This window comes from Solanum verrucosum, unplaced genomic scaffold, assembly GCF_900185275.1.
Source record: "Solanum verrucosum unplaced genomic scaffold, falcon-dt-bn FXZP01000183.1, whole genome shotgun sequence".
Taxonomy (NCBI): domain Eukaryota; kingdom Viridiplantae; phylum Streptophyta; class Magnoliopsida; order Solanales; family Solanaceae; genus Solanum; species Solanum verrucosum.
The window spans coordinates 5,644,678-5,670,834 of record NW_026020430.1 but is presented as its reverse complement, the minus strand read 5'-3'; the positions used below and the strand labels follow the sequence as shown (position 1 = coordinate 5,670,834).

Genomic DNA, 26,157 nt, shown 5'->3' with positions numbered 1-26,157 from the left:
TCACAAATGTGCCTGCCATAATTAATTAGGCATTCAATAATTACTTTTCTATTTAATATTTATTTATTATATTAAATATATATAAATTTTATTTATTTATTTGTATATAATTAAGTTTACTATTTATAATCTAATTATATCCATATAACATGAAAAAAATAAAATGTAGCTATTTTTCTTGAATATATATGGATGTTTGTCATATTTTGAAGTTTTTCCAAAAAAGGAGTAATGGGTTCTTATTTTTAAGAAATGAGTGTCTGAAAGTGAAAAAAAAGAAGAAGTTGTTGGACCCAAAAACAATGGGCTTCTCCAGAATTCCACCCATAAAACAAAGAGAGAAACAAATTTGGTCACAGAAAATAATGTTGAAAAGAAGACCTAGTTTTTACATAACTGCTAAACCAAATAAATATGATCATGCTTTAAATGGTAATGGAAATGAAGTTCATTTGGGTCTTTATGTTTCTACCTAATCAGCTCCAGCTGATCAAATTCTACAACTGGGCCAAAAAAATTCAGAGTACATAACACCTTCTTAGTAAAAGCTTCTTTTATCTTTTTATTAATTGATTTATAAATTATACTTGTGATTGAGAAATGGAAAGTAAAGATTGACTCTATTTATATAAATTGGATGAATAAAGCTGGATATTTAAAAGAGTCCGGAGCCTAAAGAGCAAAAAAAATTTGACAAAAATTCCAAAAGGGCACATCAAATTTTTTCTAACCAAAAGGGCAAAATCGCTACTGACGTTTGACGCCTTTAACAGATCAAAATCGCTGCCCTGTCAGAGATTTTGTCCAAGTTCTTTTTTTTCAGAAAATCGCTGCTGTTGCAGCGTAATTATAAATTTTGTGGAATTTTTTTATTTTTTTTTTAGAAATTGCTGCCTTGGCAGTGATTTTGGTAGAACTATTTTTTTTAAAAAAAAAATCGCTGCCTTGGTAGAATATTTTTTTCTTTTGATTTTTTTTTAATATTATAATATATCATTTTTAAATACTTGTTGACATGAATTTAATCTGTCTTGTTGCATTTTAAATATATTGATTAAACTAATTTTTCAAGTGAGTTAAAAAGTAAAAAGATAATTTAATATTTTATAAGTACACTACACATATATTATAATTATATAATTGATTTGACCTAACTTAAAAAGTGTTGATTTGACATAACTTAAAGAAAAAGAAACTTCCTGTAAATGTTGAAAATAAAGAGGAGAATCTTGATTTCCAAAAAAGTAAAATAAAATTATTTTTATAAAAATGCTGTCATAGCAATAATTTTAATTTTTTTTAAAAAAAAAAAATCGCAAAAACACTCTACGGACAGCAATTTTCTTAAAAAAAATAAAAATCGATGTTGACTAGTTGATAGAAATTTTTTTTAAAAAAAATTCTACCAAAATCGCTAGTTTTTTTTTTAAAAAAATAGTTCCACCAAAATCATAGATTTCTAGAAAAAAAAATAAATCCACAAAATTTATAATAACGCTGCAACAACAATGATTTAAAAAGAAAAAACATTAACGAAAATCGCTGCATCCGAAAAAAGAAAATAAATTTTTTCTTATAAAAACGCTGCCATAGCAGTGATTTATTTTTATTTTTTAAAAAAAATCGCAAAAACGCTGCACGGACAGCGATTTTGATCTGTTAACGGCGTCAAACAAAATCGCTACGTCTGTAGCGATTTTGCCCTTTTGGTTAGAAAAAAATTTGATGTGCCATTTTGAAATTTTTGTCAATTTTTTTTTTGCTCTTTAGACTCCGGACTCATATTTAAAAACTAAATTCTCAACTATACTTGACAGAAATAAATCAACAATCCACTCTCTTGGTCTCCCTCGACCCCCCTTTAACTTGATAGTAAATCATAAGACAAGAAGAAAATATTGCTATTTCATTTTACTTTACCTAATTGGATTTTACCTATGGCTTGAATAATGTTATATCTTATTGTAAATTTTAGTTTCAGTTCACTAACAATTAACATTATGAATATAAAAATTATACTTTCATGAAATTATTATAAAATCTTCCTCTCTATTTTATGATTCTTATTATTATATGTAATAAAAATATGTATGTATGCATATACATTATTATAAGTTCCATTTCTCTCTCTTATTTAATGTCATGTATATATTGAAACTTGATATATGCTGGAAAAAGACCAAAATTTTAATGGGTTTAAGTTACGTACAATACAAAGATTGTTTATACAAATTTACTTATCATCTTTAATTTCCCTAATAAACGATTCATGTTTCTTACAATAATAGTAATAATACTGAAAACAATATGTGAGCAATTACAATGATGGAATTCATTGATATTCACTTTCACATAAATCAAAACCACAATTTGCAAAAAAGTTCATTTGTTTTTTGGCATTATCCATTAACTTGAAGAATATCTAGTGTCAATGTCAACATAAGCATAACTTTTAGGACATTAAAATATTTATGCAGAATAAAATAAAGCATACAACTCATCATCATATATAAAATTTAATAATACACGCAACCGTAAAAGTTCATCTCCTTTCTCCTCCACTCTTCTTATCCAACCAATATTTAATTTAGAGCACTTTCACCGATTATAAATTAATTTTTTTAACGGGTTCCATCAGCATGATCAACAATGGTAGTAGTTCGTATTTTGAGTTTGGCCCGATTGATAAAGTGAGAAACTCTATCATTGAAACTGTCCCTTCTTGTGGTGGCCCGTTTAGTTGGCCCATTTTCGTCAGCAACAAAACTTGAATTTGCCTTCATCTTCTTCTTCGTCTCATCTATAAAATTAGTAAACTTTTCATCTTGAAATTTGACGCCTGGCTTATTTTGTTGATGAATGTTTTTCGGGCCGGGCTTCATGGGCTCGGGCCTTTGAGCATTGTTGCTGTGATTATAATATATAGGTATCTTGTTTGAAGGCGCTGCGGTTGATACATTACCAGAAATCGGGCTCTCTGTTGCCAGTGGGCGGGCCGGAGAAACTCGGCGTTTAAAGGCCCTGAAAAACTGTCGAAATGTTCCTTGGGACTGGGTTTCTGATTTGGCCATTTCACAACTAGCTAGCTAGTTTGTTTTTTCTATGAGAAAAAGAACAAAGGATGTTTTTCTTCGTTGTAAACAAGAGGCAGGGATTAAGGATATTTATATAATAGTACTAATTAATCCCTAATCATTAGCTAGGAGTAGTCAGTCTATATATGATGTGAAAAGGATAAATTAAGCTGAAATTTCCACAACATATTCCTCGTGGGCCATGCTTAGTATGATTCTCAATCGGGATCATATTCCTCACGACTTTCCCATACTTTGCCTTTTTTGCAAAAATGCACTCATTATTAATTAGCTAAAAACACATTTTGACATTATTTGATGTTCTTAACGCAATCTCAAGTTAATAATAACGGCTAAAAATGATTTGAATTCTCACAAACCTATATACAAGCTTCTACATCGATAGGGCCCAAACTCACTAAATCGTGTCCTACGGTTTTTATTGTACAAATGGTGTCAATTTCTTATCACAATTTTATTTTTGTTAGTTACTTTATATTTTATTTTTTAGCGGTGTCAATATATACGTATTTATCAAGAAATATTACTATGCATATAAAATGAAATTCTCTGCAAAACAATAGTGCACAAGTAACTAAAAACATAAAGGTGATGGCATCAGATTCGAAAGGGGAGGGTGTTTCTATACGTTTCAAAGTCTCAAAAGTATAGCAAGACTTGGACATACAATTAGTAGGAAAAAAAAAAAAACAGCAGATTGTTGGTTGTAAGAATCACATTTTGCGTGTTGAAAGTAGGAGAGACAATATTATTTTCTAAGATTTTCAATCCAAGCTTTGAGAATTGAGAAATTTCATAGAAAAAATGATTTCCTTAAATAAACCTTACTCGCTGTAAATTTAAAATAATTGAAGTTAAATAGACGAGAGACATCATTATCATATATCTTGGTTAGAGATTTGTGTTCAAGCTCTAAGGAGAATTGAGAAAAAAAAATTTGATAGAAAACTTTATTTTAAATAGATCAACGAATCTAAATTAATCGAACTCAATAAATACATAATAATTTAGAAAATAGTAAAAGTGGATATCATTAATTTCCAGCTATATAAATATAGGTCCATTATTTGTATTCAAAATCAACGGCTTATAAGTAGAAGGCGAACAAGGTATATATTGCGTTGGGCAAGAAGAAGAAAAATGGAAGACATCAAATGTCGAATCATAAGGTTAAAGAATAGTAGGAGTAATTAAGTAGTACTATAATAAAGTACAGCCGTCATTCCAGAATTTGTTTGGCTGGATTAATTAGTTAACTATTTAAGCATAAATTTCTATCATTATCGTTTTTCTTTTTCTTTTCTATCTAATAATTAAAAAAAAAAGATAGTATCATTACCGCATTGTTTTGTTGGATTGTTACCTACTAACGAATACAAATATGCGGTCTTCATATTAGAAAAAGTATAATGAATACAACATGCGGTCTTAAAATTAGAAAAAAGTATTAGCAGTAGTATATATATGAAGTTTTACCCCACCAGCAATATTGATATAGAATGAGAATAATTTAAACAGTTGATTATAGACATTAGTCTAAGGCGTCGAAAGAAAAAAAAAAACATTTTCATGAGAACGCTTCGAACTAATGGTGTTAGATTGAATTAAGCTCACTCTTCATTTGCACAACTTAGATTCTACCATTATTTTTTGTTTAATCCTGTAATAAACTTGTGTCCATGCTCCATATATACAACCTTAAGCCTATAGAAATATATTTGCTTGTTAATTGGAGGAATGAGTTATAATTTCTTTACACAGCCTTTTAATAATTCATCACCTCACCTCATGAGTTGGTTCAAAAGTTGTGTGTTTGATCTAAAATCCGCTTTCTTAACCAAAAAAAAGACTTCTGTTGTAACAGAATTAACCTAAAATCTATGATAACATTACGTTCTTTAGATTAAAATTTAAGAATTTTTTATTCTTTCCAAATAACTTCCTCCAGCTTTCTTAGAAAATGTAGACGCTAGCATTTGATCAGATTTTGAAAATTTTATCTCCATATAATAAAATGATACTAGCCCGACCGAGTATGTGAGTGAAACAAAAAGAGCACAAGTTTAACCGTTGAGATGGAGGCTATACATCATAATGTCTTCAATTTATGACAAAATCCAGCTCTCAATACTATCTACAAGTTAATATCCAAGTTCCTAAGAAGGACAACACTTGTATAAACCTTTGAAATTTGATTTTATGAGTGAGAAAATGACATTTTATCAGACGATTTCAACAAGGCAGCGAGAGAATCAGCTTTCTGCTCGTCCATCTCTGCTGTTACCTAATGGCGAAAAGTTTTCACAACCTGCTCGATCCGTCTCCTACAAAGTGGGCAGTTTGTCAAGTGTGAAGAGCACGTCATGCAACAGCACATATGACCACACCTGCGAAACAAACAAACAGGTAAGTGCACCAAATGTATCAAAATTTTAAGCACAATACGTATACACAAAAACCAAACATAAAGCGCTGGGATGTCAAATTAACATCCACCAATAATGTAAATATATTAGACGGTGAGGACACTACACCTTCAGTATCCTATCTCCTGTTCCAAGTAACAGAGTGTTGCCAGCCCGCTCTTATGGGCAATACTACTACAATGTTAAACAACAGCATACCCAGTGTAATCCCACAAGTCGAGTCTGGGAGGGTGTTATGTACAGACCTTACCCCTACCTTGTGAAGGTAGAGAACACTGTATAGGAAAGACCCTTGGATCGACCCAACAGAAAAACACTTGAACAGAATTGAAAAATAGGAAAATCTGACGACAAGTCTGGGAGATGCTTATTTTTTCAGAATCTCATTCAGCAGCCTAAACATGGACAAAAAAGGAAGCTGATCCATCATTAATCAAATCAAATGAACTCAAATATCCCTCAATCCAAAATAAGTTGAGAAGCTGCATGAGTTCTCCATATCCACTTCACTCTATTTAGACACTCCGTTCCTATACTACACAATTTGCCATTTAAGATCTTTGTTGTAAACTAGTTATATCTGAATTAGTTAATTTTAAAACAGTAGTTTTATCTTGAATTAGTTGGTATTGCTTATATGAACTCTACTTCTATTGTGCTTGGTTAGTCATACAACACCAAACAAGTTGGGATTGGCATACAGTTCCTAAAATTTTCGCAATTTTGCAGCATAGCAATGTCCCAAAAATCTGAACATTCGAACATGAAGTGAACTAAAAGCTTTCACTAAAGGGTCTTACGGGACAAAAACTGAGTTGTATTCCTGCTCCAGACATATAACGCATAGATTTGGCATTAAGAGGTCCTTTTTATTATCCACTCCATTCTCAGCTGTAGCATTAGAACCTAAAAATAGAAAAGGAAGCAAAATAAAATAATTTGTTAGAACCTAAAAATAGAAAAGAGAGCAAAACAAAACAATTTGACTGCAAAGCAGCCAAAAGGTTGAGACAATAAGGTGGAAGTATGTAAACCAGGCAAGCTTACCTTCATCCTCATGTCCTGCTCTTTTAGCAGCAGCAGCAAGAACTCTGCACATGCAAGTGTTTCTCAAAGTTAGGATTATCACTCAAAAAAGGTAAAATAAAGGAAAAGCCAAAACTGTCACTTGAAATGTACGGTGTTGTAACAACATCAATGGAAAAAATCCAGTAACATACAAACACAAGAATGAAAGGAACACAATCTATCCCACTCCAAAAGAAATTGCTGTACAAATATATTTCAAGAAGTTTAAAGCCATAAGAGTTGAGAAATCTAGACCACCAGAAAAGATAACACCAGAACTTTTGGCAAGCTCACTTCCTAAACCAGATGAGCCAACCTTGCAGGATTGGAAATTTTAAGGGGAAAAACAGAGGAGCAAAGTTATGCTATTCAGGAGTGTTTTAAGTTGATGTTAATTGGATTGACCAACCTAATCAATCTCAACCTCATAAAAACAAGCATCATACTAGCCAAAATGAAGTTCACACTAATAGAATCAAGAATTCACCAAAACTAGAGAGAAAGCCCATGAAAGGACTTACATATGCAAGTCATATGTCTTTATCCTATACTAGCCTGGATAAACTAAGGAATAACATTCCCTAAAAGGACCTTATACAAAAGTGCTAGATTTGTAATAAATCTACTAACATGAAAAAAATGTACAAAGTATGCCATACTGCTTTATCTTTCCTAATTATGTGGCGGCACGGTAATTAGGTGGGAATTTAATTATATTTGTAGGTAAAATAGAGATGAAGTTCAATTATTTTGAGAATGGATGTGAATGCAACACTTGTCATTTTTATAAGTTTGCTCTTGCACCTTCTTGGTGTTGCTCATCATTGTCAGTGCCATAATCATATATGTATCAAAAACAATCACCGACATTTTTTGTTTGGTTTAACAAGCTCCATAACTGAAGAACCTCCAACACAAAGCTTTCTAAAATAAAAAAAATTAAAAAAACAAAGTAACAGTTTACTGATGTTATGAGAAGAAAACATGTACACAATAAGTGTACCAAAAAGTAGACAACGCCCATAAAATTACACTTCTCTATGATAAGATAATGATTCATCTATACTAACAGAGACCTCGTGGGTGCACCAAAAGTTAATCAATAATAAAAGGCAAGCCTAAGCGATGCAAAGTCATATTCCACCCCTTCAAAAACTCTCCTATTCTGTTCCACCAAAATACTCACATAAGTGCCATGGAGGCTAAATATCAAGCTCTTCGCAAAGTTGGTAGGAGGTAAATACCAAAAAAGTTACCTTAAGCTGAAAAATACTAGGTCACAAATATTTTAAGGGGCTAATGTTCACCTTAGCCTGCTACTACTTTGCTTATCTAAGAATTGGGTCCTGCAGTTTGGTGTTTGTGGCATTCATCAAATAGTAATTTACTCCATTCATTCTCAGGAAGGGTGAGTACATCAATGGACTGACAACATCCAAACAAGATACACATGTATAGACTATTCTTGGGCACAAACCTCATCATTGTTGCTCCACTCAGAAAAATAGGCAATCTCTCCCATGTGGAAAAGAGCGTGCATATAAAGATCTTCCTCATTTTCTATTACAATTCAATACAACATGTCTTCCTCAACTTTTTAGTAGAATCCAAAATAGGGTTCTTTCTTTTTTGAGAAGGGTGCATTTATGTGTAAGAACCTGATAATAGGTAAAGTCTAAAGGTTTTTCATGTCCCCACTGGTGGTATCTTCAAATTATGCCTCCTTTCTAAACACGCATACATTTTGTGCATGAAAATGGAATATGCACACCCTTTGTTTATATGCATTGAAAGCTCCTAGTATTTTGTCATTATAGGTATTTTCTCATTTCTTGTCACTAAACTCTAATGCAGTTTATGAACAAACACTTCGTGAATAACTCCATGTAATAGATTCTGTCCTTTCTCTTGTTAACTTTCCCTCTTTCTCCCCTTGCTAATTTATATCCTCTATCTCGTCCCTCTGTCCTCTTTTTAGTACTGCATCAAACCCTCATCTCTAAGCTACTATAAATCTGGCTTTACCGTCTCTAAAAGCATTTTTTTTTAACAATTGTGGTGCTTGGACCAGCTTGCGGGCACCTCGACATCTCCCAAAGCATCTTTCCCAGTAACCCATGTTATGCCCCAATTGAGCAAGGGACGCAGGCAAAGAAGAAAGAGACATCTTAAACTGTTTCATCTTAGCTTATCCTTGAAATCAATCATGAGCAGAAAGCATAGTGAGGTACAAGTTACAGCTCCTACTCTATAGTAATTTGTACAAGCATCTCTAATGTACCCAAACATTTATGAAGCGCTTTAATAGATATAAAACTCAGAAGAAAGGATTAGTAAGGGGGAAAAGGAAAAAAGAGATAAAAGACTGCAGTTTAAAAGTTTTGGTTTAAACATACCTCCTGCGCAATTCCCAGTGGCGCTTTCTTTCCATCATATAATGAAAAGTATGCTTCACAAGTAGATATACACCGACAGCAGTAAAACCCATTGAAGCATACTTGTACCACCTGAAAGTAAAAGAACTTATCAATACTATGTACGAGGCTAAAACCAACAAATCCTGGGGGCGCCTTGACATACTCATGGGGGAATTGATATGTTCATGCAAGTTATTTCATGAACTTCTATTTTTCTAGACATATCTTCATTGAACAGATATGATAGTGGTAAAGGTACTTGATACAGGTCCTACAAAATATACTACCAACCTAATTGAAGTAGAACGTACTCATGTCTATGAGTTTGAACATAAGATTGGATATAGGCATGGGAAGAAGTATGTAAAATTACTAGGGGAATATAGGGTTGATTACAGTTGGAAAGTAAAGCATATCAACCTTGCCCATCTCCCAAGATTTGCAATGAGCTGGTCAATAGTTTTATGAGAGATATAAAACGGGCCTTTGTGTGGTCGCTGGATCCGAACTGTCCCAATGTCATCTTTGACAGCCTGATACAATCACAAAGGAAAATGAAGTTGATACACTATATACAGACAGCTCTTATATGCATTTAGCCCCCTTGGCGCACACAAAGAAGGGTCAACTAGTGTTCAAGCAGTGTAATGTAGTAGAAGTGAACAATGAATGCTCAAGTATAACTAGAGTATACTTGTAATATTGGATGCATTTTGATCCTCTTATTTCCTTGATAGCTATTTCTATTTGCTATTTTTATTATTTCCCTTTAAAACTATTCCCTACCAATCAGGTCATGATGACCATGAAAAACACAAGGAATGACAAATTAAAAGCAAGTCTAAACTCTGGATGCTTGCTTCCACTCAACTGTGACAAAACAACTGAGTCATTTTATATACATTGAGGATGTCCATAGGTCTTGATATGTATTTTATGTAATTCAAGGATGTGCACCATTTAACCAGTTAGTTGAATTTCTGTAACTCTTGGATCATTTTGAGTTTGTTCTATAGTTGAATCCTCTCTGGAAGTCACCTCTTGTTCTTGTTCTTCTTTCCTTCCAAGATCCACAATACGTGATGCAACAAAGATCTCTGGAAACTAGTACTAAGAGTTACCTTACAGAAAATAAAGAGCTATATAGAAGGTGTTGAGAATTAATTAAGTATATAGAAGGTGTTTTGTTTCACTATCATTCTTCTAAGCGGTCATCAATTCTATTTACAGTTAGTGTTAGGAATACATTTTTTTTATGACATCGGTGTTGAGAATACATAGTGAGCGACTAAACAATAAGCTGCAGAGAGTTGCTACTAGTATCATCTGAATTCTGTTAATTTGTGTTACTTCTATGAAGATGTTGCAACTTTTTCTGCTCAAAAGGCATATCATACCTCGCCAACAACAGTCAAAGGAGTACCAACTGGCAGCACACGTTCAATCCTCTTCACTCCAAGCATCTTCAAAAGTAATCATCAGTTAATTAACTTCACCAAAATACATAAAAGCATGGTCATACATGAACAGATATGCAAGTGACTGGTGAGAGAGGGTTCCTGCAATGCACTATGTTCTACACTTACGATGCTAGTTAAAAATGCCGTTGGCCTCCTACTTATGAAAATAATAGGTTAGAGTCAAAGTTACCGTCAAAATTTTTTTACACACAGAGTTATGAAAATACAATTACAACCTGCAACAACAGCAGTTATATGACAAAACAGACCTTAAGACCTTGAAGATAATCCAATGTCCCTCGCACAAATGATCGCCCTGCTTCCTCAAAGACTTCACTTCCAACTGTCAGTACCAAACCCGTGGCACCACGGCCACCAACTACAAAAGTGCGACCTGTGCCATCATCCTGGTACACAAGTCAAAAACTATTAAAAATTCATACATCAAAGTAACACAAAATTCCTATGAATTCATTTAAACAGCCTACAGGACTATTAAGATAAAAAGACAAAAGGAAGTCATTCCAACCAGGTACCACGGAACTTCTTTACACATTGAGAGCATCAAAGCAGAATCCTGTATCCAAGAGCCTGCATCATTGTGTTTCAGAAAATGTTGTTCGGCCTGTAATAATATCAAGAACATTTAACAAAACATCATTGAAAAGTAAACAAACATTCTGTGCTAGTATTTAAAGAACGAGATAGCATACAGTTTCTTCCACAATCACGCCTCGTAGACCACTGTACTCACAGTTAATTGGTGTATCTGATCCAACCCTTCCAGATATAGTAACCACCAGAGGCAACACCTTGGATGCAGTATCTAGTAGTTGTGCTAAAATAAAAGGAGTACAAAGATCATTCAAGGTTGAGAAAATTCACTACCAAAAGGCACAATAAGATATATATAACTATCCAATATTGAGTTCTAAATTATAGAATTCGTAATGCCGCAGAGCAAACAGATATTCCTCTTTCAAATATCATGAACACCCTCATGTTCTCAGCTACTCCAATAATTTGCTGAGCACCTTCATAACTAAAAGGAACACAGGGAGATGAGGATATCCCTGTCTAATGCCTCTACTACTTGTAAAGAAACCAAAAGGAGATCCATCAATGTTAAAAGAGGAAACTCAATTTGCATGGTCACACACCTTTCCTCCATCCTCTTTGTATAGTATCCCCAATTTACTCAAACTTACCATGGGACTGACCAGTGGCGAAATTTCACGAAGGGTGTCCAAAAGTGAACTTGCTCTTCTTAAAAAGTGGAAAAAAATTTGCTACTAGTGAGATTTGAACACACGAACACATTAATTTTGTGTCTTTACTCTTTCAAGGCGCCTGAAACCACTAGGCTATATCATATTGTTGTGTCAACGGTGTCCAAAATATGTTATTTAGCCACTTTGTTTATCATTTTACTTGTATATACGGTATAATTTTCCGACGAAGTGTCCAATGGGTGGCTATGCCACTGGGACTGACGCGCCTAAGTATATTATCTAACACTGCCTTGACTCTCATTTGGTGCTCACTCAACATGCATATTGAGATCCACATAAATTTGAACCTCTATTTTTCCAGTTTAAATCAGTAAGCTAAGCTGCATCAAAAACAATTTTGGTACAAAAAGCTAAATTCTCCGAACCTTACCCTGGTCATTTAATGGCAGATGTAGTGGGAGCCCCCAAATATAAATTTTCCCTATGGTTGAACATACTACCTCAAATGAGTTACAAGTGTAGCATGGTACCACACACTTAAACTAAAAATCTATCTGCCCCTCTTCTGTTTTCCCAATGAATACAAAGTTAGTTCTTTAAATAAAGTGGCTGAGTTTTCCTATGAATGCGGGATGCAGTAAAGGCCTGCTGTACAGATATAATGTAACCTCCTTCTACTGGTAATTAAGACGTCTACTGAAAGTAATTACTGAAGAGACTAAGCCATCCATATGAAAAAACAAATTTACTTACCAAGATCCTTCAATTGATTAACCCTTGTAACGGATTTAAGCACTTCAGCATCTCTGCATTAGAAAACAAACCCATCTAAATTCATGGACATAAATATACCTAGTAGAGTAATGAAATTCAAGAACCAGAAAAGAAAAAGAAAACAACTGGAAGAAGAGAAGTTCAAACCTTCCACTGCTCCTGCCGAGAAGGTAAAGAGCAGCTGCACTCAAACAGCAAGAGAGTCCGCCCCATGGAACCATTTCCGGGATAATAAAACCTAGACCTAACGAATGAAATTATGACTAAGCAACACAAGTTTAAGGCGAGAAGCAATCATAGAAGAACAAAAATAGGAGAGAGCAATTACAAAAGGGCACAGCAATATGTGGATTGATGACAGTAAAACTGAAGAGACAAAATTTATATGAAAAAAAGGTACTGCTAGTTTAAATTGGGATTAAGAAAACAAAAGGAATTTGAAGAAGACGACACTCCATAAGATGCTAAGAGTGGTTGAGAGGAAACTTGAGAGTGCAGTTATGTTGATCCAATCATGCTCTTTATCTACCTCTCCTACAACACTCTGTAATCCATCCACTTCTTCTTCTTCTTCTTCGTGTTTTTTTTCATTGGGTTGTCAGTTTGGTCATGCATATGAAATCATGATTTGAAATTATATGAAATTACAAGTTTTGTTTGGATATGTGATTTAAATTTTTTTATTGTATATTTTTTTATAAACATAAAAACTGTATAAGTTGTACAATTATCCCGATTCTTTATACAATTCTACCAAATAAGTAAGTAAAAGTTTATAAAATCTCGTAATACACTATCACAAACACATTATTAAAAAATATATTTTTTATTGATTAAACTTTAATTCAGTAAAAAAATATTAAACATGTATAAGTTGTGATGTAATAGCCTTTAATATAGTCCATCCACATAGTACAAATAATTATCTTACGTTAAACTTGTATTTATCGCTCATATAACTTAAAAGACAAACCAACATTGTTACTTTGAGCCATTTGTTGGTCAATTGTTTGGTAAAATAATTAATTTTATGAATATAATTGGTAGAGTAGAAATTCATTTGAAGTAATAACAAATTCTATGTTAGTGAAAATAATCATTATATGAGATGTAAATGGTTTAAAAAGTAATAATATTATACGAAAATTAGGGTGTTCACGGTTTTGATAAAACCGAACCAAACCGAACCAATAAAATAAAACCGATTTTATTTGGGTTTGGTTTTAGATTTTTGAAAACCGATAGTATTTGGTTTGGTTATGATTTTATTCGAAAAAATCGAAGAAATAACCGAACTGAACCGATGAATTATATACATATATTTAATTAATTTATATACTTAATATATTATTTTTATAAACAATTTTAAAGATCTTATACATATTTTCATTAAAATTTCTTTATAATTTACTTATTGAAAGCAAAAATTCCCAAGATGAAACATTTATCTTATTGATTGTAAATGAGTGTCTATGACAATTCTTTGTGAAATTGAAAATGTTATTATATCTTCCTTCTAGGGCAATATAATGAATTTTAAAGTTTTATTGATAGTAAATTTAGTGATCGAAAGTTCAATAATTTAAGTCATTCTAACTATTTTTCGTTTTGAATGGATTGTTGTCACTTTTTTAACATTTTGAATGAATTGTTGTCACCTTTTTAACATTTTGAATGAATTGCTGTCACTTTTTTAACATTTTGAATGAATTGTTTCTTTTATTTTTGTGTATGGTTAATAACTGAACCAAACCAAACCGAAATCGATAACCACCAAACCGATAAATGTCTATTATATTTGGTTTGATTTGATTTTGATAATTTTAAAACCGATTAAGTTGGTTTGATTTTGATTTTGACCAATAACCGATCCAAACCGACCCGTGAACACCCTTATATGAAATAAATGGTTAGTAGATATATATGTAAAATTGCTTTTACAAAACACAAAAAATGAGATATAAATTAATGGGCCAATTTTTGTATTTGAAAAATCTCAAATCATGATTTTTTGAAGAATATGAATTTCATTGATATAAACTCATGAGATAAAATCAATGTGAAATCATTTGTCCAAACACTAATTTCATCTAATGATTTTATATCGCGATATAAATTATATGTACAAATGCCTACAAAGAATCTTTTTATATATGTATACTGATAAATAAAAATTATAGGGAAAACTTAATACAAAGCTCAATTTTAAACTTCTTTCAAAAAACTAAATTGACATATGAATCTTATCAATTCACACTTAAATTTTATTTTTATTATAATACTAGATAAATAAGTGATAATTTATTAATTATCAAACTATTATTCAAAAATCTCAATAAAAATAAAATAAATTAATTTAATTTAATAATGAATGAAATAGATGCTATCAATGAGATTCAAAAATTAATTTCTTACCTAGTTACTCAATTAGTAATTATTATATTGATTTTTTTTAATAAACAAATAAAATTGAAATTAAGAAATTTGTCTATTTTATTTTTTAATTTGAAATAATAACTAGTTGAGTTGAGAATTGATGGCATATTATTTTTGGCCTTCAATTTGAAACTGAAGGCAGTAGGCACCATTCTCGTTCGGCGGATATCTGTTTTCTCCGGTGAATTGGAGTTGTAAGTTGCCCTTTTCCTTTCTCGCATTCTCTTTTCTCCTGTTGCCGACGCTTGTTTCACCTGCATCTCTGTTCACACCAAAACCCTAGTCCTTCTTTTCAAAGAGCTTTATGTTAAGAGTACGATTTTTACATTATTTGTTGTTGTTGTTGTTGTAATGCTTTGTGTTTGCTCCAAATGTATGTATAAATATTGCCTTAACTTCAATTTATCATTGATTTATGTGATTCTAGTTTGCTTTCCATTTGAGGTGTTCCTTTGTGGTTATTTCTATTATGAAAACAAAGTTGGATTAATAAAGCTTGAAAGATGATTTGTTTTAATCAGCTATTGCCAGAATTTGGGATGAGAGCATTTGACTTTCAAGTCATTTACCAATTCCGTTTCTCAATTGATTCAAATTGCTCCTTCAATTCAAATAAAGATATTCAAACATGCTGCTCTCGAGTTTTAATATTAATATGCTAGAGAATAAGTGATGCTGCTCTTGAGTTTTAATATTCAAATAAAGATACTCCCTCCATTGCATTTTAAAATGTGATGGTGTTTGATAAGTATGGAGTTTAAGCAGTTTATTTGACTCATATATTATGTGTGTTATTAAGGAAGAAAACTTTAAAGTGAATAAGTGATGGTTGAAAAGTTAAGTTTGAACTTTGAATGTATTAATGAATTTGAATTATTGAAACTTGTTAGATTTTGTGTAGAAATGGAATATTATGATATAAATTGGAATGATGAAAGTAACATTTTTGTTACTTAACATATACGGTATGAAATGTCAGATTTCTGGCAGCTGAAGCCCCGAAAGACGTGCGAACTAACGAGATTTTCCCATAGAAATAGAAAATGGTAATGTTACTCTATCCTTTTCCTCTTGATGTTCATTCCTCACTGTTCAGTCTAATCCCTTTAGTATCTATCTCCATTTAAGTTTTCTATGAAAAAAAGAAATCTTCTGATTGTTGTAGATTGGAAATTCCGATTCCTTCATGAAAATCAATCCTTTTCATAGCTTTATATTTTTAACTTGTATCTAACTGAGTTTTCTCCCGTCCCACTCTTTCCAGTTGTTTTTCTCATACTTCAAGGACATGGTGGGCAGAGAAGTGACAGTGGAACTGAAGAATGATTTGGCTATCCGAGGCACACTCCATTCAGTCGATCAGTATCTCAACATTAAGCTCGAAAACACAAGTGTCGTTGATGAAGACAAGTACCCTCACATGGTAATTGCATTCCCTTTTCTCCTTCATACGGTTTTTGGCGGGTGGATAAAATATTGCTTCTTGATTAGGAATGCTTACTTCTGTACTTTTATATACAATGGTTGGATTGTTAAGCATGTTAGAGTTTTCGTAGGCCTCTGACAATTTTGGTGAGTAAGTTAATCACTAGGGAAGTCAGTAGGGTTCACTGCTCTTTCTTCCATATCTTTACTATACTTGTTTCTTATTTCTGCTGTTGATTTCTTTTAGGAAGTGATATTCAGTTATTCACTGCTCTCTCTCTCTCTCTACACACACACACATATTCAAGAATTGATATCCAACTCGGCTCTAATTATAATGTTGAGGTTCATTCTATTTTCTGTGTGTATGCAATATGCACTAGGTGGAAGGATGGTATTTGTTCCATAATATTGTGATTGTAGTTCCAACGAACCAATAGTTTTCTTAAAAGCTATTAACTGTTGGTTGGATATGTGCACTGGGAAAGGTTAATAATGGATTTGTGAATATTATTTTGTAAGATTTTGATGATATCAAACCTTTTATAAAGCACCTGCTGCTTCAATCCTGGAGGTTGGAGGTCCTAGTCACCAAGGCAGTAAAGTCGAAAGGGCCACTATGACATGGGGAGGGAGGATTAGGTGGGAAGGTAGATGTAGCCATGTAGGTTACCATATATAAAAGCAAGAAAAGAATCCTTGAAAATTTGCATACTAAGGATTGCGTTATTGCAAGGCTAAGAAATGATAAGCAATAGGGTCTAAAACAGTTATTCCTACGCAATTTGTCAAGAATTTCTCTGAATCAACTATTGCCACATACGACAACTATTAGTTATCAAAAATGATAAACTATTAATGTTATATAGGTTTTTCTTTAAGTTATGTGATCTTGCAGATCTAATGCCTGAAATGTGAAATGAGTACATTACACTATCTCTAGTCACAAGTTTCTGAGTGGATTGTATTAGCTTGAGTGGAGTTATGCTATTTCTCACAATTTTCCTGTGTATCGATTATCTAGTATTCATGGTTAAATATGTTAGCTATTATTCCAAGGTTCTATTTAAGTTATTTCCAGCCTGGAATTGCCTGTTATGGATACATGAATCTAATGCCAATTCCAATCAGTGGATCATTTTAGTAGGTGCTTCATCAAATGGGCTTAAATTATTAAATTAACTTGTTAAAAAGGGTACCGAGCATGCAAATGTGGTGTTATACCTCAAAAATATTAGATTGAACGGTCAGGATAATATGTGTTAGCATATGCTTTCTGTATTATTACAAGGACTGGGTACCTGCTATGAGCCTGTGGATATAGTAAGAGATAATGATTTACCAGTTTCAAAAACAAATAAAAATGATCCCCATTCCAAATAGATCACTTTATTTTCTGTTTCTTTTGATTCTCTCTTATGAAAACTTAGTATCTTAACATATTGGTTTTCTGTAGTTAGTGGTTGTGCAAATTCAGAACTAAAATTATGTGGCAAGGTTGGTCTCTAGTATGTTGCTCTTTCCATATCAACTCTTTTTTCAGTAAGTAGTTTAATTAAAAAACAGTACCAAGACGTAGGAGTGGGGGTTTTACCCTGTGCGCACCCAAAGGGTAGCGGCTGCGGATTTCCCTTTGTCATAAAAAAAAAAACAAAAAACTGCAGCTATCTCTGGATCACACTATATCATTGACCTAGACCATCTTTATTTTTGTGACAACACAAAATATCGGCGGTCTTTCGGAAACAACTTCTTTACCTCACACAAGGTAGGGGTAAGGTCTGCATCACACAACCTCTCTATCTCTGACTCACACTAGGTTTGTTGTTTTTGTTGTGCAACTGGAACTGGAGAAACAATTGTCAGAAGATTCTTATATAAGATCAATCTCCCAAGTATGCAAGGGTATGTTGTTGTTGTTGCACAGAGAGTAGATAGCTTACAGTTTCTGCCTTACAGAATCCGGAAAAACAATGTAAAAGTAGCCTTTAAGCAACTACTCACATGCCTTTTGCTGGTGCACAAGACATGCAAAGTTCCAGAAAATTACAAGTACTAAAAAAAATATGCAAATATAGTATGTTTACTGGTTGACACTGGTGTATTTAGCAGTTTCACCCTCTCTTTTTTTACTTGGTTCACTTTGCTTCCGCCTTTCCTGCCTTTTCCTGATATTGTTTATATTTTATCATGTGATATGTTTTTCGTTGGTATTACCATTAACATTTTTCATGTTACTTTGATGTAATAGCGTTCAGTGAGGAACTGCTTCATCAGAGGATCAGTGGTGAGATACGTCCAGTTACCTCCAGATGGAGTCGACATTGAGCTGCTTCATGATGCTACGAGGAGAGAAGCTCGTGGTGGCTAAAAGGCTAAAATCTGAGACCTTCAAAAGTGGATGTACTTTTAAACTTTTGAGTGTGTAAATCAGCATGTACTGATTTTCTTTGTTAAATGTATTTTTAGATGCTATTGCATGCAGTGCTTTGTATTCTGCTGTTCCTCCTCTCCATTTTTACCTAACTGTGTGGTGTGAAAGCCTTGGATGGGATTTTAAAAAAAGTTGTACAATTTATGAAAAAGTTCTACACTTGTTCTTTGTCGACTCCCTCGTGTGGGACTCGTATTCCCTGTCTTCCCTTGCCTACTGCTCGTAGAAGAGCCAGAAATTTATGAATGGGATTTTAAAAAAAGTTGTACAATGGTACACTTGGATTTTTTTTAGTTTTTAAAAGTGTGTTGGATATAATGGTCACACACTCCAACATACAAGGCGGAAAACCAATATTGAACCCGTTCGCCAATACACTATAATATGCGTGTGATGTGGAGAGGAATAAATATGATATGACTGAGGATCGAATTAAAAAAGAAGAAAGATATGAGGGTCGAACCCGGTTAAGATAGCTATTGACTCTTGCAGTTAATTAATTAAATGAGCTCCTTAAAATAAGTTGCCAAGAGTGGAAATAAAATCACTATTTTTGTACTCAAATCCCGTATTGTGGGGCGAGATATTTTACTTAGATCGTGCATGAATTAAAAAGATATTTGCACAATATTATAATTAAGGTAATTACAAGAAACTTTCTTTATATATATAGGAAGCATTAATTTGTAATATCATAAAAATGGTAAATAACCTTTCATTACATGTCAAAGTATCCTAATAATAGTAGGGATCTCCATAATAGTATACTAGTAAGTTTTTGCACTACCTTAATAGAGTTTTTTAAAGCTTTCATCTCTTCTTTAATTTGTCCGTCAAGTGCAAAATCATACTCTAAAATCTTGGTATTTTCTTACTGAATTCGTAACACTTATCAATAAATTTCCAAATGAATTAATTCCTTGTTAATGTTGTTGTGTAGGTGACAAACTGGAGAAATCACTTGTTCTTTGTCTTCTTTATCAAGTCATCTTGATGGAACACAGTCCCGATGATCCTGTATATTCAGCTCTCTCATGTTTTTTAATTGTGTTATATATGTTTTAATTTAGTAGTAACATTTACAAGGTTATATATGTCTTTAAATTGTTTTTAAACATTTCAGGTCTGTGTCATAAAAGTTGAAGTCAATTGTTGTACAGCATGCCAAAGAAAGTTGAGGAAAATTCTATTAAAGATAAATGGTATGATATTCTTATTAATTTGATAAACATTTTAATATTACACTAATTAATGTACAAGTATGTCTCATTGTGAAGTACTATCTTTAATTTCTTAGTCCAAGTTTTATGCAATAATAAGTTCCTTGAGAAATTAAATTACTTAATTAGTTTGTTGACTACCTTAAGTCTTTAAAGTTACATTTTTTACACAATCAGGTTTATTATAAGCTAGTTACATAAAATCTATATGATAAAATTGACCTAATTAATGTGTAACTTACATATTAAACTATATATGCTGATAGTGTAAACTATACAAGTTAAATGTTTACAATATTGGAATGTTATGGTAGGTGTGTTTGAAGTTTGTTATGATCCAAGAACAAATTTGGCTACCATTAGAGGCAATTTTAATCCTTTGATGCTGATTGAAGCCATTAAGAAAAAGGGGAAAAAGGCTGAGCTGATATCTTATTCGAAGAATCCTCTTTCACATGATAATAATAGCACAAGTAGAAACTCCAATCACAATCACTTTGACAATAAAGAAGAGGCTGCAGCTTGCCATACTAAGGACTATAAGGGCAAAGCTAAAGTTGGTGATGACAACAAGAAAAGAAATGAACATTGTTGGAATAGTAGTGATGATCATGAGACTCAGTACTGTGAAGATTATGTGTCACCAAAGAATAAAAAGTGTGAAGATTTTGTGTCAACCAAAAACAAGCAAAAATATCATACAGCTGAAGCTTATGTGGCCCCTCAAGGAGTTGATCCAAGCATCTGCAGGTATGAATGAGCCAAATTTGAATGGACCATATATATATATATATATAGGTTGAGTATCTTGGATAAAAAAGAGTCAGGATTATTGGTCAAATAGTGTCTCACAACTAAAACTCATCCATCATGATCCAACCTCCCTATTTTGAGTCAAATACTTTCACATAAAATGAATGTGTTGCCTCTATTTGCAGGGATCGCTACTGCAAAATACATAGAAGAGGTGGAGGCATGCGAGATTATGTTACTCAAGAAGAAAGACAGAAAAAGTATGCTATGTTTATGCAAATGGGAGGTCACCCTGCTGGATTTTTCAATGGAGAAGCTGCAACTTACATGCTTCCTCCATATCAATATGGGCATTATGGTCCGGACCTGGATTATGGGTTTTATCCGCCCGCCCAGCCCATGTCAGGGTTAAATGACTTCACTCGTTATTTTGGTGACCAAGATTCTCGCACTTGCACCATTATGTAATACCTAGGTCTCTCATTATATTTTGTCAAGATGCTTTAGTTCAAAATCTTAGTTTGGTTTTTACACAACTACTTTACTACTTATGATCACCATTTTGTTTTCATTAAAGCCTTTGAATTTGTGGGGGTCAGTATTCGTTATGTATGTGAAGGGTCCAAAGAACTCATTGGCTCTATTCTATACAGTCTTATCTTGTATTTTTGAGAGACTATCGTGAACTTCCCTTCACACTCACTCTTATTGCTACTTTCTTCACAACAATGTGTCAAAAAGATTAAAGTATACCTATTCTTTTTCTATTTTTTCAACAAAAGACATATTCCAACATGAACAGCTTTTCATGAGAAAGACATTCTGTTCATTTTGATCTTAAGTATATATACTACATGACATTTTCACTGCCATCTTTTGATACAGAAGGCCTAACACAAGCTATAAAGGAAATAAAACAAATGAATGCTATTTTTTAACTGCTTTAATTTGGTGACAAATTAAAATACGAGCTGAATCTCTGAGACCGTCTTCTGATCTTCAGAAGTGCCATTAGAAACAGTCTTACTACTCCGTCTAGATGTCCTCTTGGTAGCAACAAGTGAATTTTTCTCCTCATCGTCAAGCTCTTTCAATACTTCAAAATCAACCCCTTTGAGAACAGGGTGCAAATAAGCATCCTGGAGATATTCTTTCAAGTTAAAGTTTGGTTCTGTGGTCCGTTCAACTGTATCCTTCACCACCGCGTCCTGCAGAGTGCATTGAACAAAAAATCTTAATATTCATAGTTGAGTATACCAACGGTAACTTCATGCTAGCTAACAGCATCCTAACTTAACACAACTATGAACATCAAAGTGTAAGATCTAAGGAACACTAACCTGCAATGGGAATTTGACAAACACAGACTCAAATCTTCCCTTGCAAAACTTATGGAACCAGATTGTCAAAACTGTAAGTACTATCAGCAATGGGGTTGATTGGGAAGCATCTTTGGTGCTCAGTAGACCGATTAATAGAAGGTGGGAAATGACCAAACCTATAAGTATACGACGATTGACATCTGGCCAAAATGATGCACCACTCTCATACTTCTGATCGTACACATTAATGATCTAGCATCAAAGAAGCAGTTTTAGTATTATTCTTATATTATGTGTTAAAAAAGTAGTAGGAAAACATACCTGATGGCGGAAAACCATATAAGAAAAGGCAAAGAAGATAATGATGAAAGGCAGGAGTATTGGTGTGACCACTGCGTAGACAAGGCCTAGTAGGAAGTAGAGTTGTAAGCGAGGTTCTGATACAGAAAAGTTCAATGATCCAGGGTCCATTGCTTCCTCCCTGTCGTGCTCCGTCTTTACTAGAAATGTATTTTTAATGTGAAACATGATTAGAGGAACCAATCTAAGGATCTCCGCTGCAATTCCAGCCCAGCCATCAACCATTATGAAAGTGATAAAAAAAGTAGCTTTCATCGGAAGAGTTACACCAATGGTTTTTGGGATCCTGCATTGCAAGCAAATGTTAAGAATTGCATACAAGTATTGTTTTTGGTTAGCCTTTCTTTCCTTTACGGAATGGAACGGAACGGAACGGAACTCACTCTGTTGGAGACTGGTGGAGAAACCTGTCAAGCTGTTCAAATGCGGCACCAGTAATGATACTTCCAAAGAAGACATTTACAATGACAAACAAATGATATTTAGCTGCTGATCTTCTGTCCAAAGATGATAGTGATGTAAAGCCTTCTATTTTTGACATGATCATTAGAATCATAGGAAGAAGAATCAGAAATATCTTTAATACAATCCCGGGTAGAAAACCTTGTACAAATGATTTTACAAAATCCCTGCAGCAGAAATTCCAGCATGCACCACAAACTTTAGATATTGATTTAATTTGCAAAATACAGGAAGGTCAAAGCTAAGCATTGAGTCTATCATTGCAATTTAGAAGAAGTGACTCTATGCAAGATGTAGCTGCTACAATTCACACCTACATTACTAAGTGAAACAACTTAAACATTTTATACGAGTACTTGTTTACTTCCCAAGAAACATTGCTGGTCTAACTTTAATATATAAATATACTACAAGCACACATATAGAAGGATCACATACATATCTATTAATGGCTTCAGGAATGGAAGAACCTTTCTGATGCCATCAATGCTTGCAAATGCTTGAACGAATCCAATCGGGATCATAAAAAAGAAAGTAAGAAAGAATAAAGCAACAGTCATTAGCAGTCTCCGTACAGAGAGTTGAATATATGGTATTGAAAGATTATCCCAATAGACATCACGTGGTTCAGGAGCCCATTCTGTCAACCAAATGGTTGAGTTTCTTGACTGTTGTGTTTGAGCACATACAGCTGCTCCCCAACGAGAGTTAAACGAGACAAATGCTGCAGAAACGATTGCATTGGGCTCACTTTTAACCTTTTCTCTTTCTTCAGCTTCCTACATCAAAACAGAAAATCCAATATTTACCTTTTCCTGCTAATGAAAATGTCTACATTCACCTCACACAAGCTTCCATACCTTAGTTTCAGGCAACATAATGACCAAATATTACCAAATTAAACCATAACTTACTTCTTTGGTCAACTTCTCAATTTCAGTTGTATAATAGTCGATGGCGTCCACAGATTTTCCACAAAGCCCCCAAAATCCTGTCTATACATGACAGAATAAGAGAATCAGAAACAACAGGAAAATGAAAAATGAAACTAAGTCTCAATAAACAAAGGATAATACCTTAATTTTTTGTTTCTTCTCAGGGTCTCTCTCATACTTGGTTTGGTAGTAAGTAAGCCAATTATGGTTACTCTTTTTCTTCTCCACCAATTTAGCAAGCTTATTGGCATTGTAAACAACCTAAAAGTAGCATCAATTTTAAGGTTCATCTGCTGTAGTAACTGCATAAGAATGAAAAGGGTTCTACTCCTAAATTTCCCATAATTACTCAGTATCCATCCTGTCAAATACTTAAATACTTCAAACATAAATATGGAGTACTATAATACAATACAAACCTGCTGTGTAAGATAATGATCTGAATGATTGACACGAAAAAAATGCTCAACATGCTTGCTCACTGATTCATCAGGATCGGGTGGGACATTTCTAACAAGGACCTATGAGAAGAATCAGATCTGGTAAACTAACCAAATATTGTAGTATTTAGAAACACTCATAACATTTGTGGTCAATAAAATATGTGAACACTCACCGTGAACTGATCTGGCCTACGTTTTTCAGAGGCAAGAAAATCTAGTCTCATTGTTGATATTTTCTTGTATTCTTTGTACAGAATATACAAGGTCCAAAATGTGTATACATAAGCCATCACCACGTGTGCCCAAAACCTGAAAGAATATAAAACTAAGTTTTTTATTAGGAAAAAATCTGTAATGACATATCGGCATAAGTCATGAGAAACAAAAAAACATCAAAATTTTGTAAAAGCAAAACATAAGCCTTCCAATTCCTTGGTAAACATTTCTTATAATCTTCTGTGTGGAAACTACAGTAATAGGTTATTATGGTTAGGTGTGGATATGGAGGGAGAGATTGCAAATAAAGGCAAGTGTAGTCCCTCCGCCTGCCAAGGATACTAAATGAAGTGCTATTTTTGGTACATTTTCTGTTTTGCGTTAAGAATTGAAGAAAAACAATAAAGGAACCAATTTTGTGTCGTGAATACATGTTCATTAATAACTTTACAGACAGTAAATTGATATATTTTTGAAGCCTTCAGTGTAGAAACTTATGATTACACACACACATGTTGATGATTTCTGATGTGCATTTTGGTTCAACGAATTGTCAAACATTTTCTACCAACAAAGGAAGTAAGTACTCTCTTACAATAACATCAAGCTGAGGTGTTAATATACTAAAAGGAAACAAGTCAACCCTCACCTCTTTGATCCTGAAGGAATATTGGATATGGAAAGTTTGTCAATGTTACTGAACGTTAGATCTTCAATGTGATCTAATGTTTCCCCAGAAGTCCAATTAACAGGCACTAAAACCGCAAAAGAAAGTAGTGTGATAGGAACAAAGATCTTCAAGCTGCATTGATAATTCAGGAGTTAGATCATATACAAGGAACTCAAAAATTTGCAAAACAGGTTCCAGTATATCATAACCCAAAGACTCACCCAAGAAGGTAAATACGTATATAGACTGCAGAATCAAGACCAGCATGACCTATAAGCTCTTGTTCAGGCATTTTTAGAGCTGCAGGCATCCAGTTCAAGAACCTAATGTATGTTCTCAAGTCCAAGTTGACAAATTTATTCACAAATGATCCAGAACTTCTAGGACTTGCTCGTATACCCTTCAAATACCATTTAGGGAAGTATACTCTGTCATTGATTGGCTGAAGCCGTGCAATTGCAAAGGCCAAAAGGAAAACAAGTGCAGATATAAGGTTGATCACAGCTGAAACAGAAATATCTTGAACACTAGCCATGTCACCTGTTATTTGGGGTGCAACTTTATTTATGAGAATATTTCTGAAGGAATTGACAGGTAACAGATATTATTATGCATATAAACTCGATACCACCATAATTTCTCATTCCGAAGACAAATCAATCTCCGTTCCTACTAGCTGTTAAGTGATAATAATTATATGATTAGAATTTAGAGCTGGTAATAATGGATAAGCATAAAGTTCATTGACATTATGCATATGAACAAAGAGGGCTCTTTCCTATTCCCGAAATGTTAATGGATCTCTAAATTATCAAGTTTCAACAAAATTGGTGATACTTATGGGGAGGGGATTACCAAACCCTCACTCACCATCAACGTGAAAGGTCAGTTTCATTCATATTTAAACTATGCTAATTAATTTACATGATCAGGTGCTAAAACCGATAATTAGTGTTGGAAACAGGGGAAATTAAGATGATCGAAGACAAGCTTCAGAAGAATATTGAAG

General features: G+C 33.4%; 4 protein-coding genes across 4 annotated transcripts; 2 read left to right on the top strand and 2 right to left on the bottom strand.

Annotated features, from left to right (window-relative positions):
- Nucleotides 1-5,178: 5,178 nt before the first annotated feature.
- Nucleotides 5,179-13,017, bottom strand: LOC125807888 (E3 ubiquitin-protein ligase SP1). The gene is made up of 11 exons (XM_049487636.1): nucleotides 12,620-13,017; nucleotides 12,452-12,504; nucleotides 11,180-11,304; nucleotides 10,996-11,091; nucleotides 10,736-10,873; nucleotides 10,404-10,469; nucleotides 9,427-9,539; nucleotides 8,986-9,096; nucleotides 6,569-6,612; nucleotides 6,322-6,427; nucleotides 5,179-5,482 (listed from the first exon to the last, which is right to left on the bottom strand). The coding sequence occupies exons 1-11, from the start codon at nucleotides 12,691-12,693 to the stop codon at nucleotides 5,380-5,382; spliced, it is 1,029 nt and encodes a 342-aa protein (XP_049343593.1). The 5' UTR covers nucleotides 12,694-13,017; the 3' UTR covers nucleotides 5,179-5,379.
- Nucleotides 13,018-15,033: 2,016 nt separating this feature from the next.
- On the top strand, nucleotides 15,034-18,918 carry LOC125807537 (sm-like protein LSM2). Its single transcript, XM_049487263.1, has 4 exons — nucleotides 15,034-15,102; nucleotides 15,888-15,954; nucleotides 16,173-16,331; nucleotides 18,585-18,918. Exons 2-4 carry the CDS (start codon nucleotides 15,952-15,954, stop codon nucleotides 18,702-18,704), a joined length of 282 nt encoding a protein of 93 aa, XP_049343220.1. The 5' UTR covers nucleotides 15,034-15,102; nucleotides 15,888-15,951; the 3' UTR covers nucleotides 18,705-18,918.
- Nucleotides 18,919-19,695: 777 nt separating this feature from the next.
- Nucleotides 19,696-21,208, top strand: LOC125807818 (heavy metal-associated isoprenylated plant protein 35-like). Its single transcript, XM_049487549.1, has 5 exons — nucleotides 19,696-19,784; nucleotides 19,891-19,969; nucleotides 20,302-20,460; nucleotides 20,497-20,737; nucleotides 20,926-21,208. The coding sequence occupies exons 1-5, from the start codon at nucleotides 19,761-19,763 to the stop codon at nucleotides 21,206-21,208; spliced, it is 786 nt and encodes a 261-aa protein (XP_049343506.1). The 5' UTR covers nucleotides 19,696-19,760.
- Nucleotides 21,209-21,562: 354 nt separating this feature from the next.
- LOC125807536 (CSC1-like protein At4g02900) lies at nucleotides 21,563-25,683 on the bottom strand. Its single transcript, XM_049487262.1, has 11 exons — nucleotides 25,370-25,683; nucleotides 25,128-25,280; nucleotides 24,436-24,571; nucleotides 24,239-24,340; nucleotides 23,961-24,080; nucleotides 23,799-23,879; nucleotides 23,323-23,663; nucleotides 22,806-23,051; nucleotides 22,384-22,708; nucleotides 22,081-22,314; nucleotides 21,563-21,948 (listed from the first exon to the last, which is right to left on the bottom strand). Exons 1-11 carry the CDS (start codon nucleotides 25,681-25,683, stop codon nucleotides 21,700-21,702), a joined length of 2,301 nt encoding a protein of 766 aa, XP_049343219.1. The 3' UTR covers nucleotides 21,563-21,699.
- Between the last annotated feature and the right edge of the window lie 474 nt (nucleotides 25,684-26,157).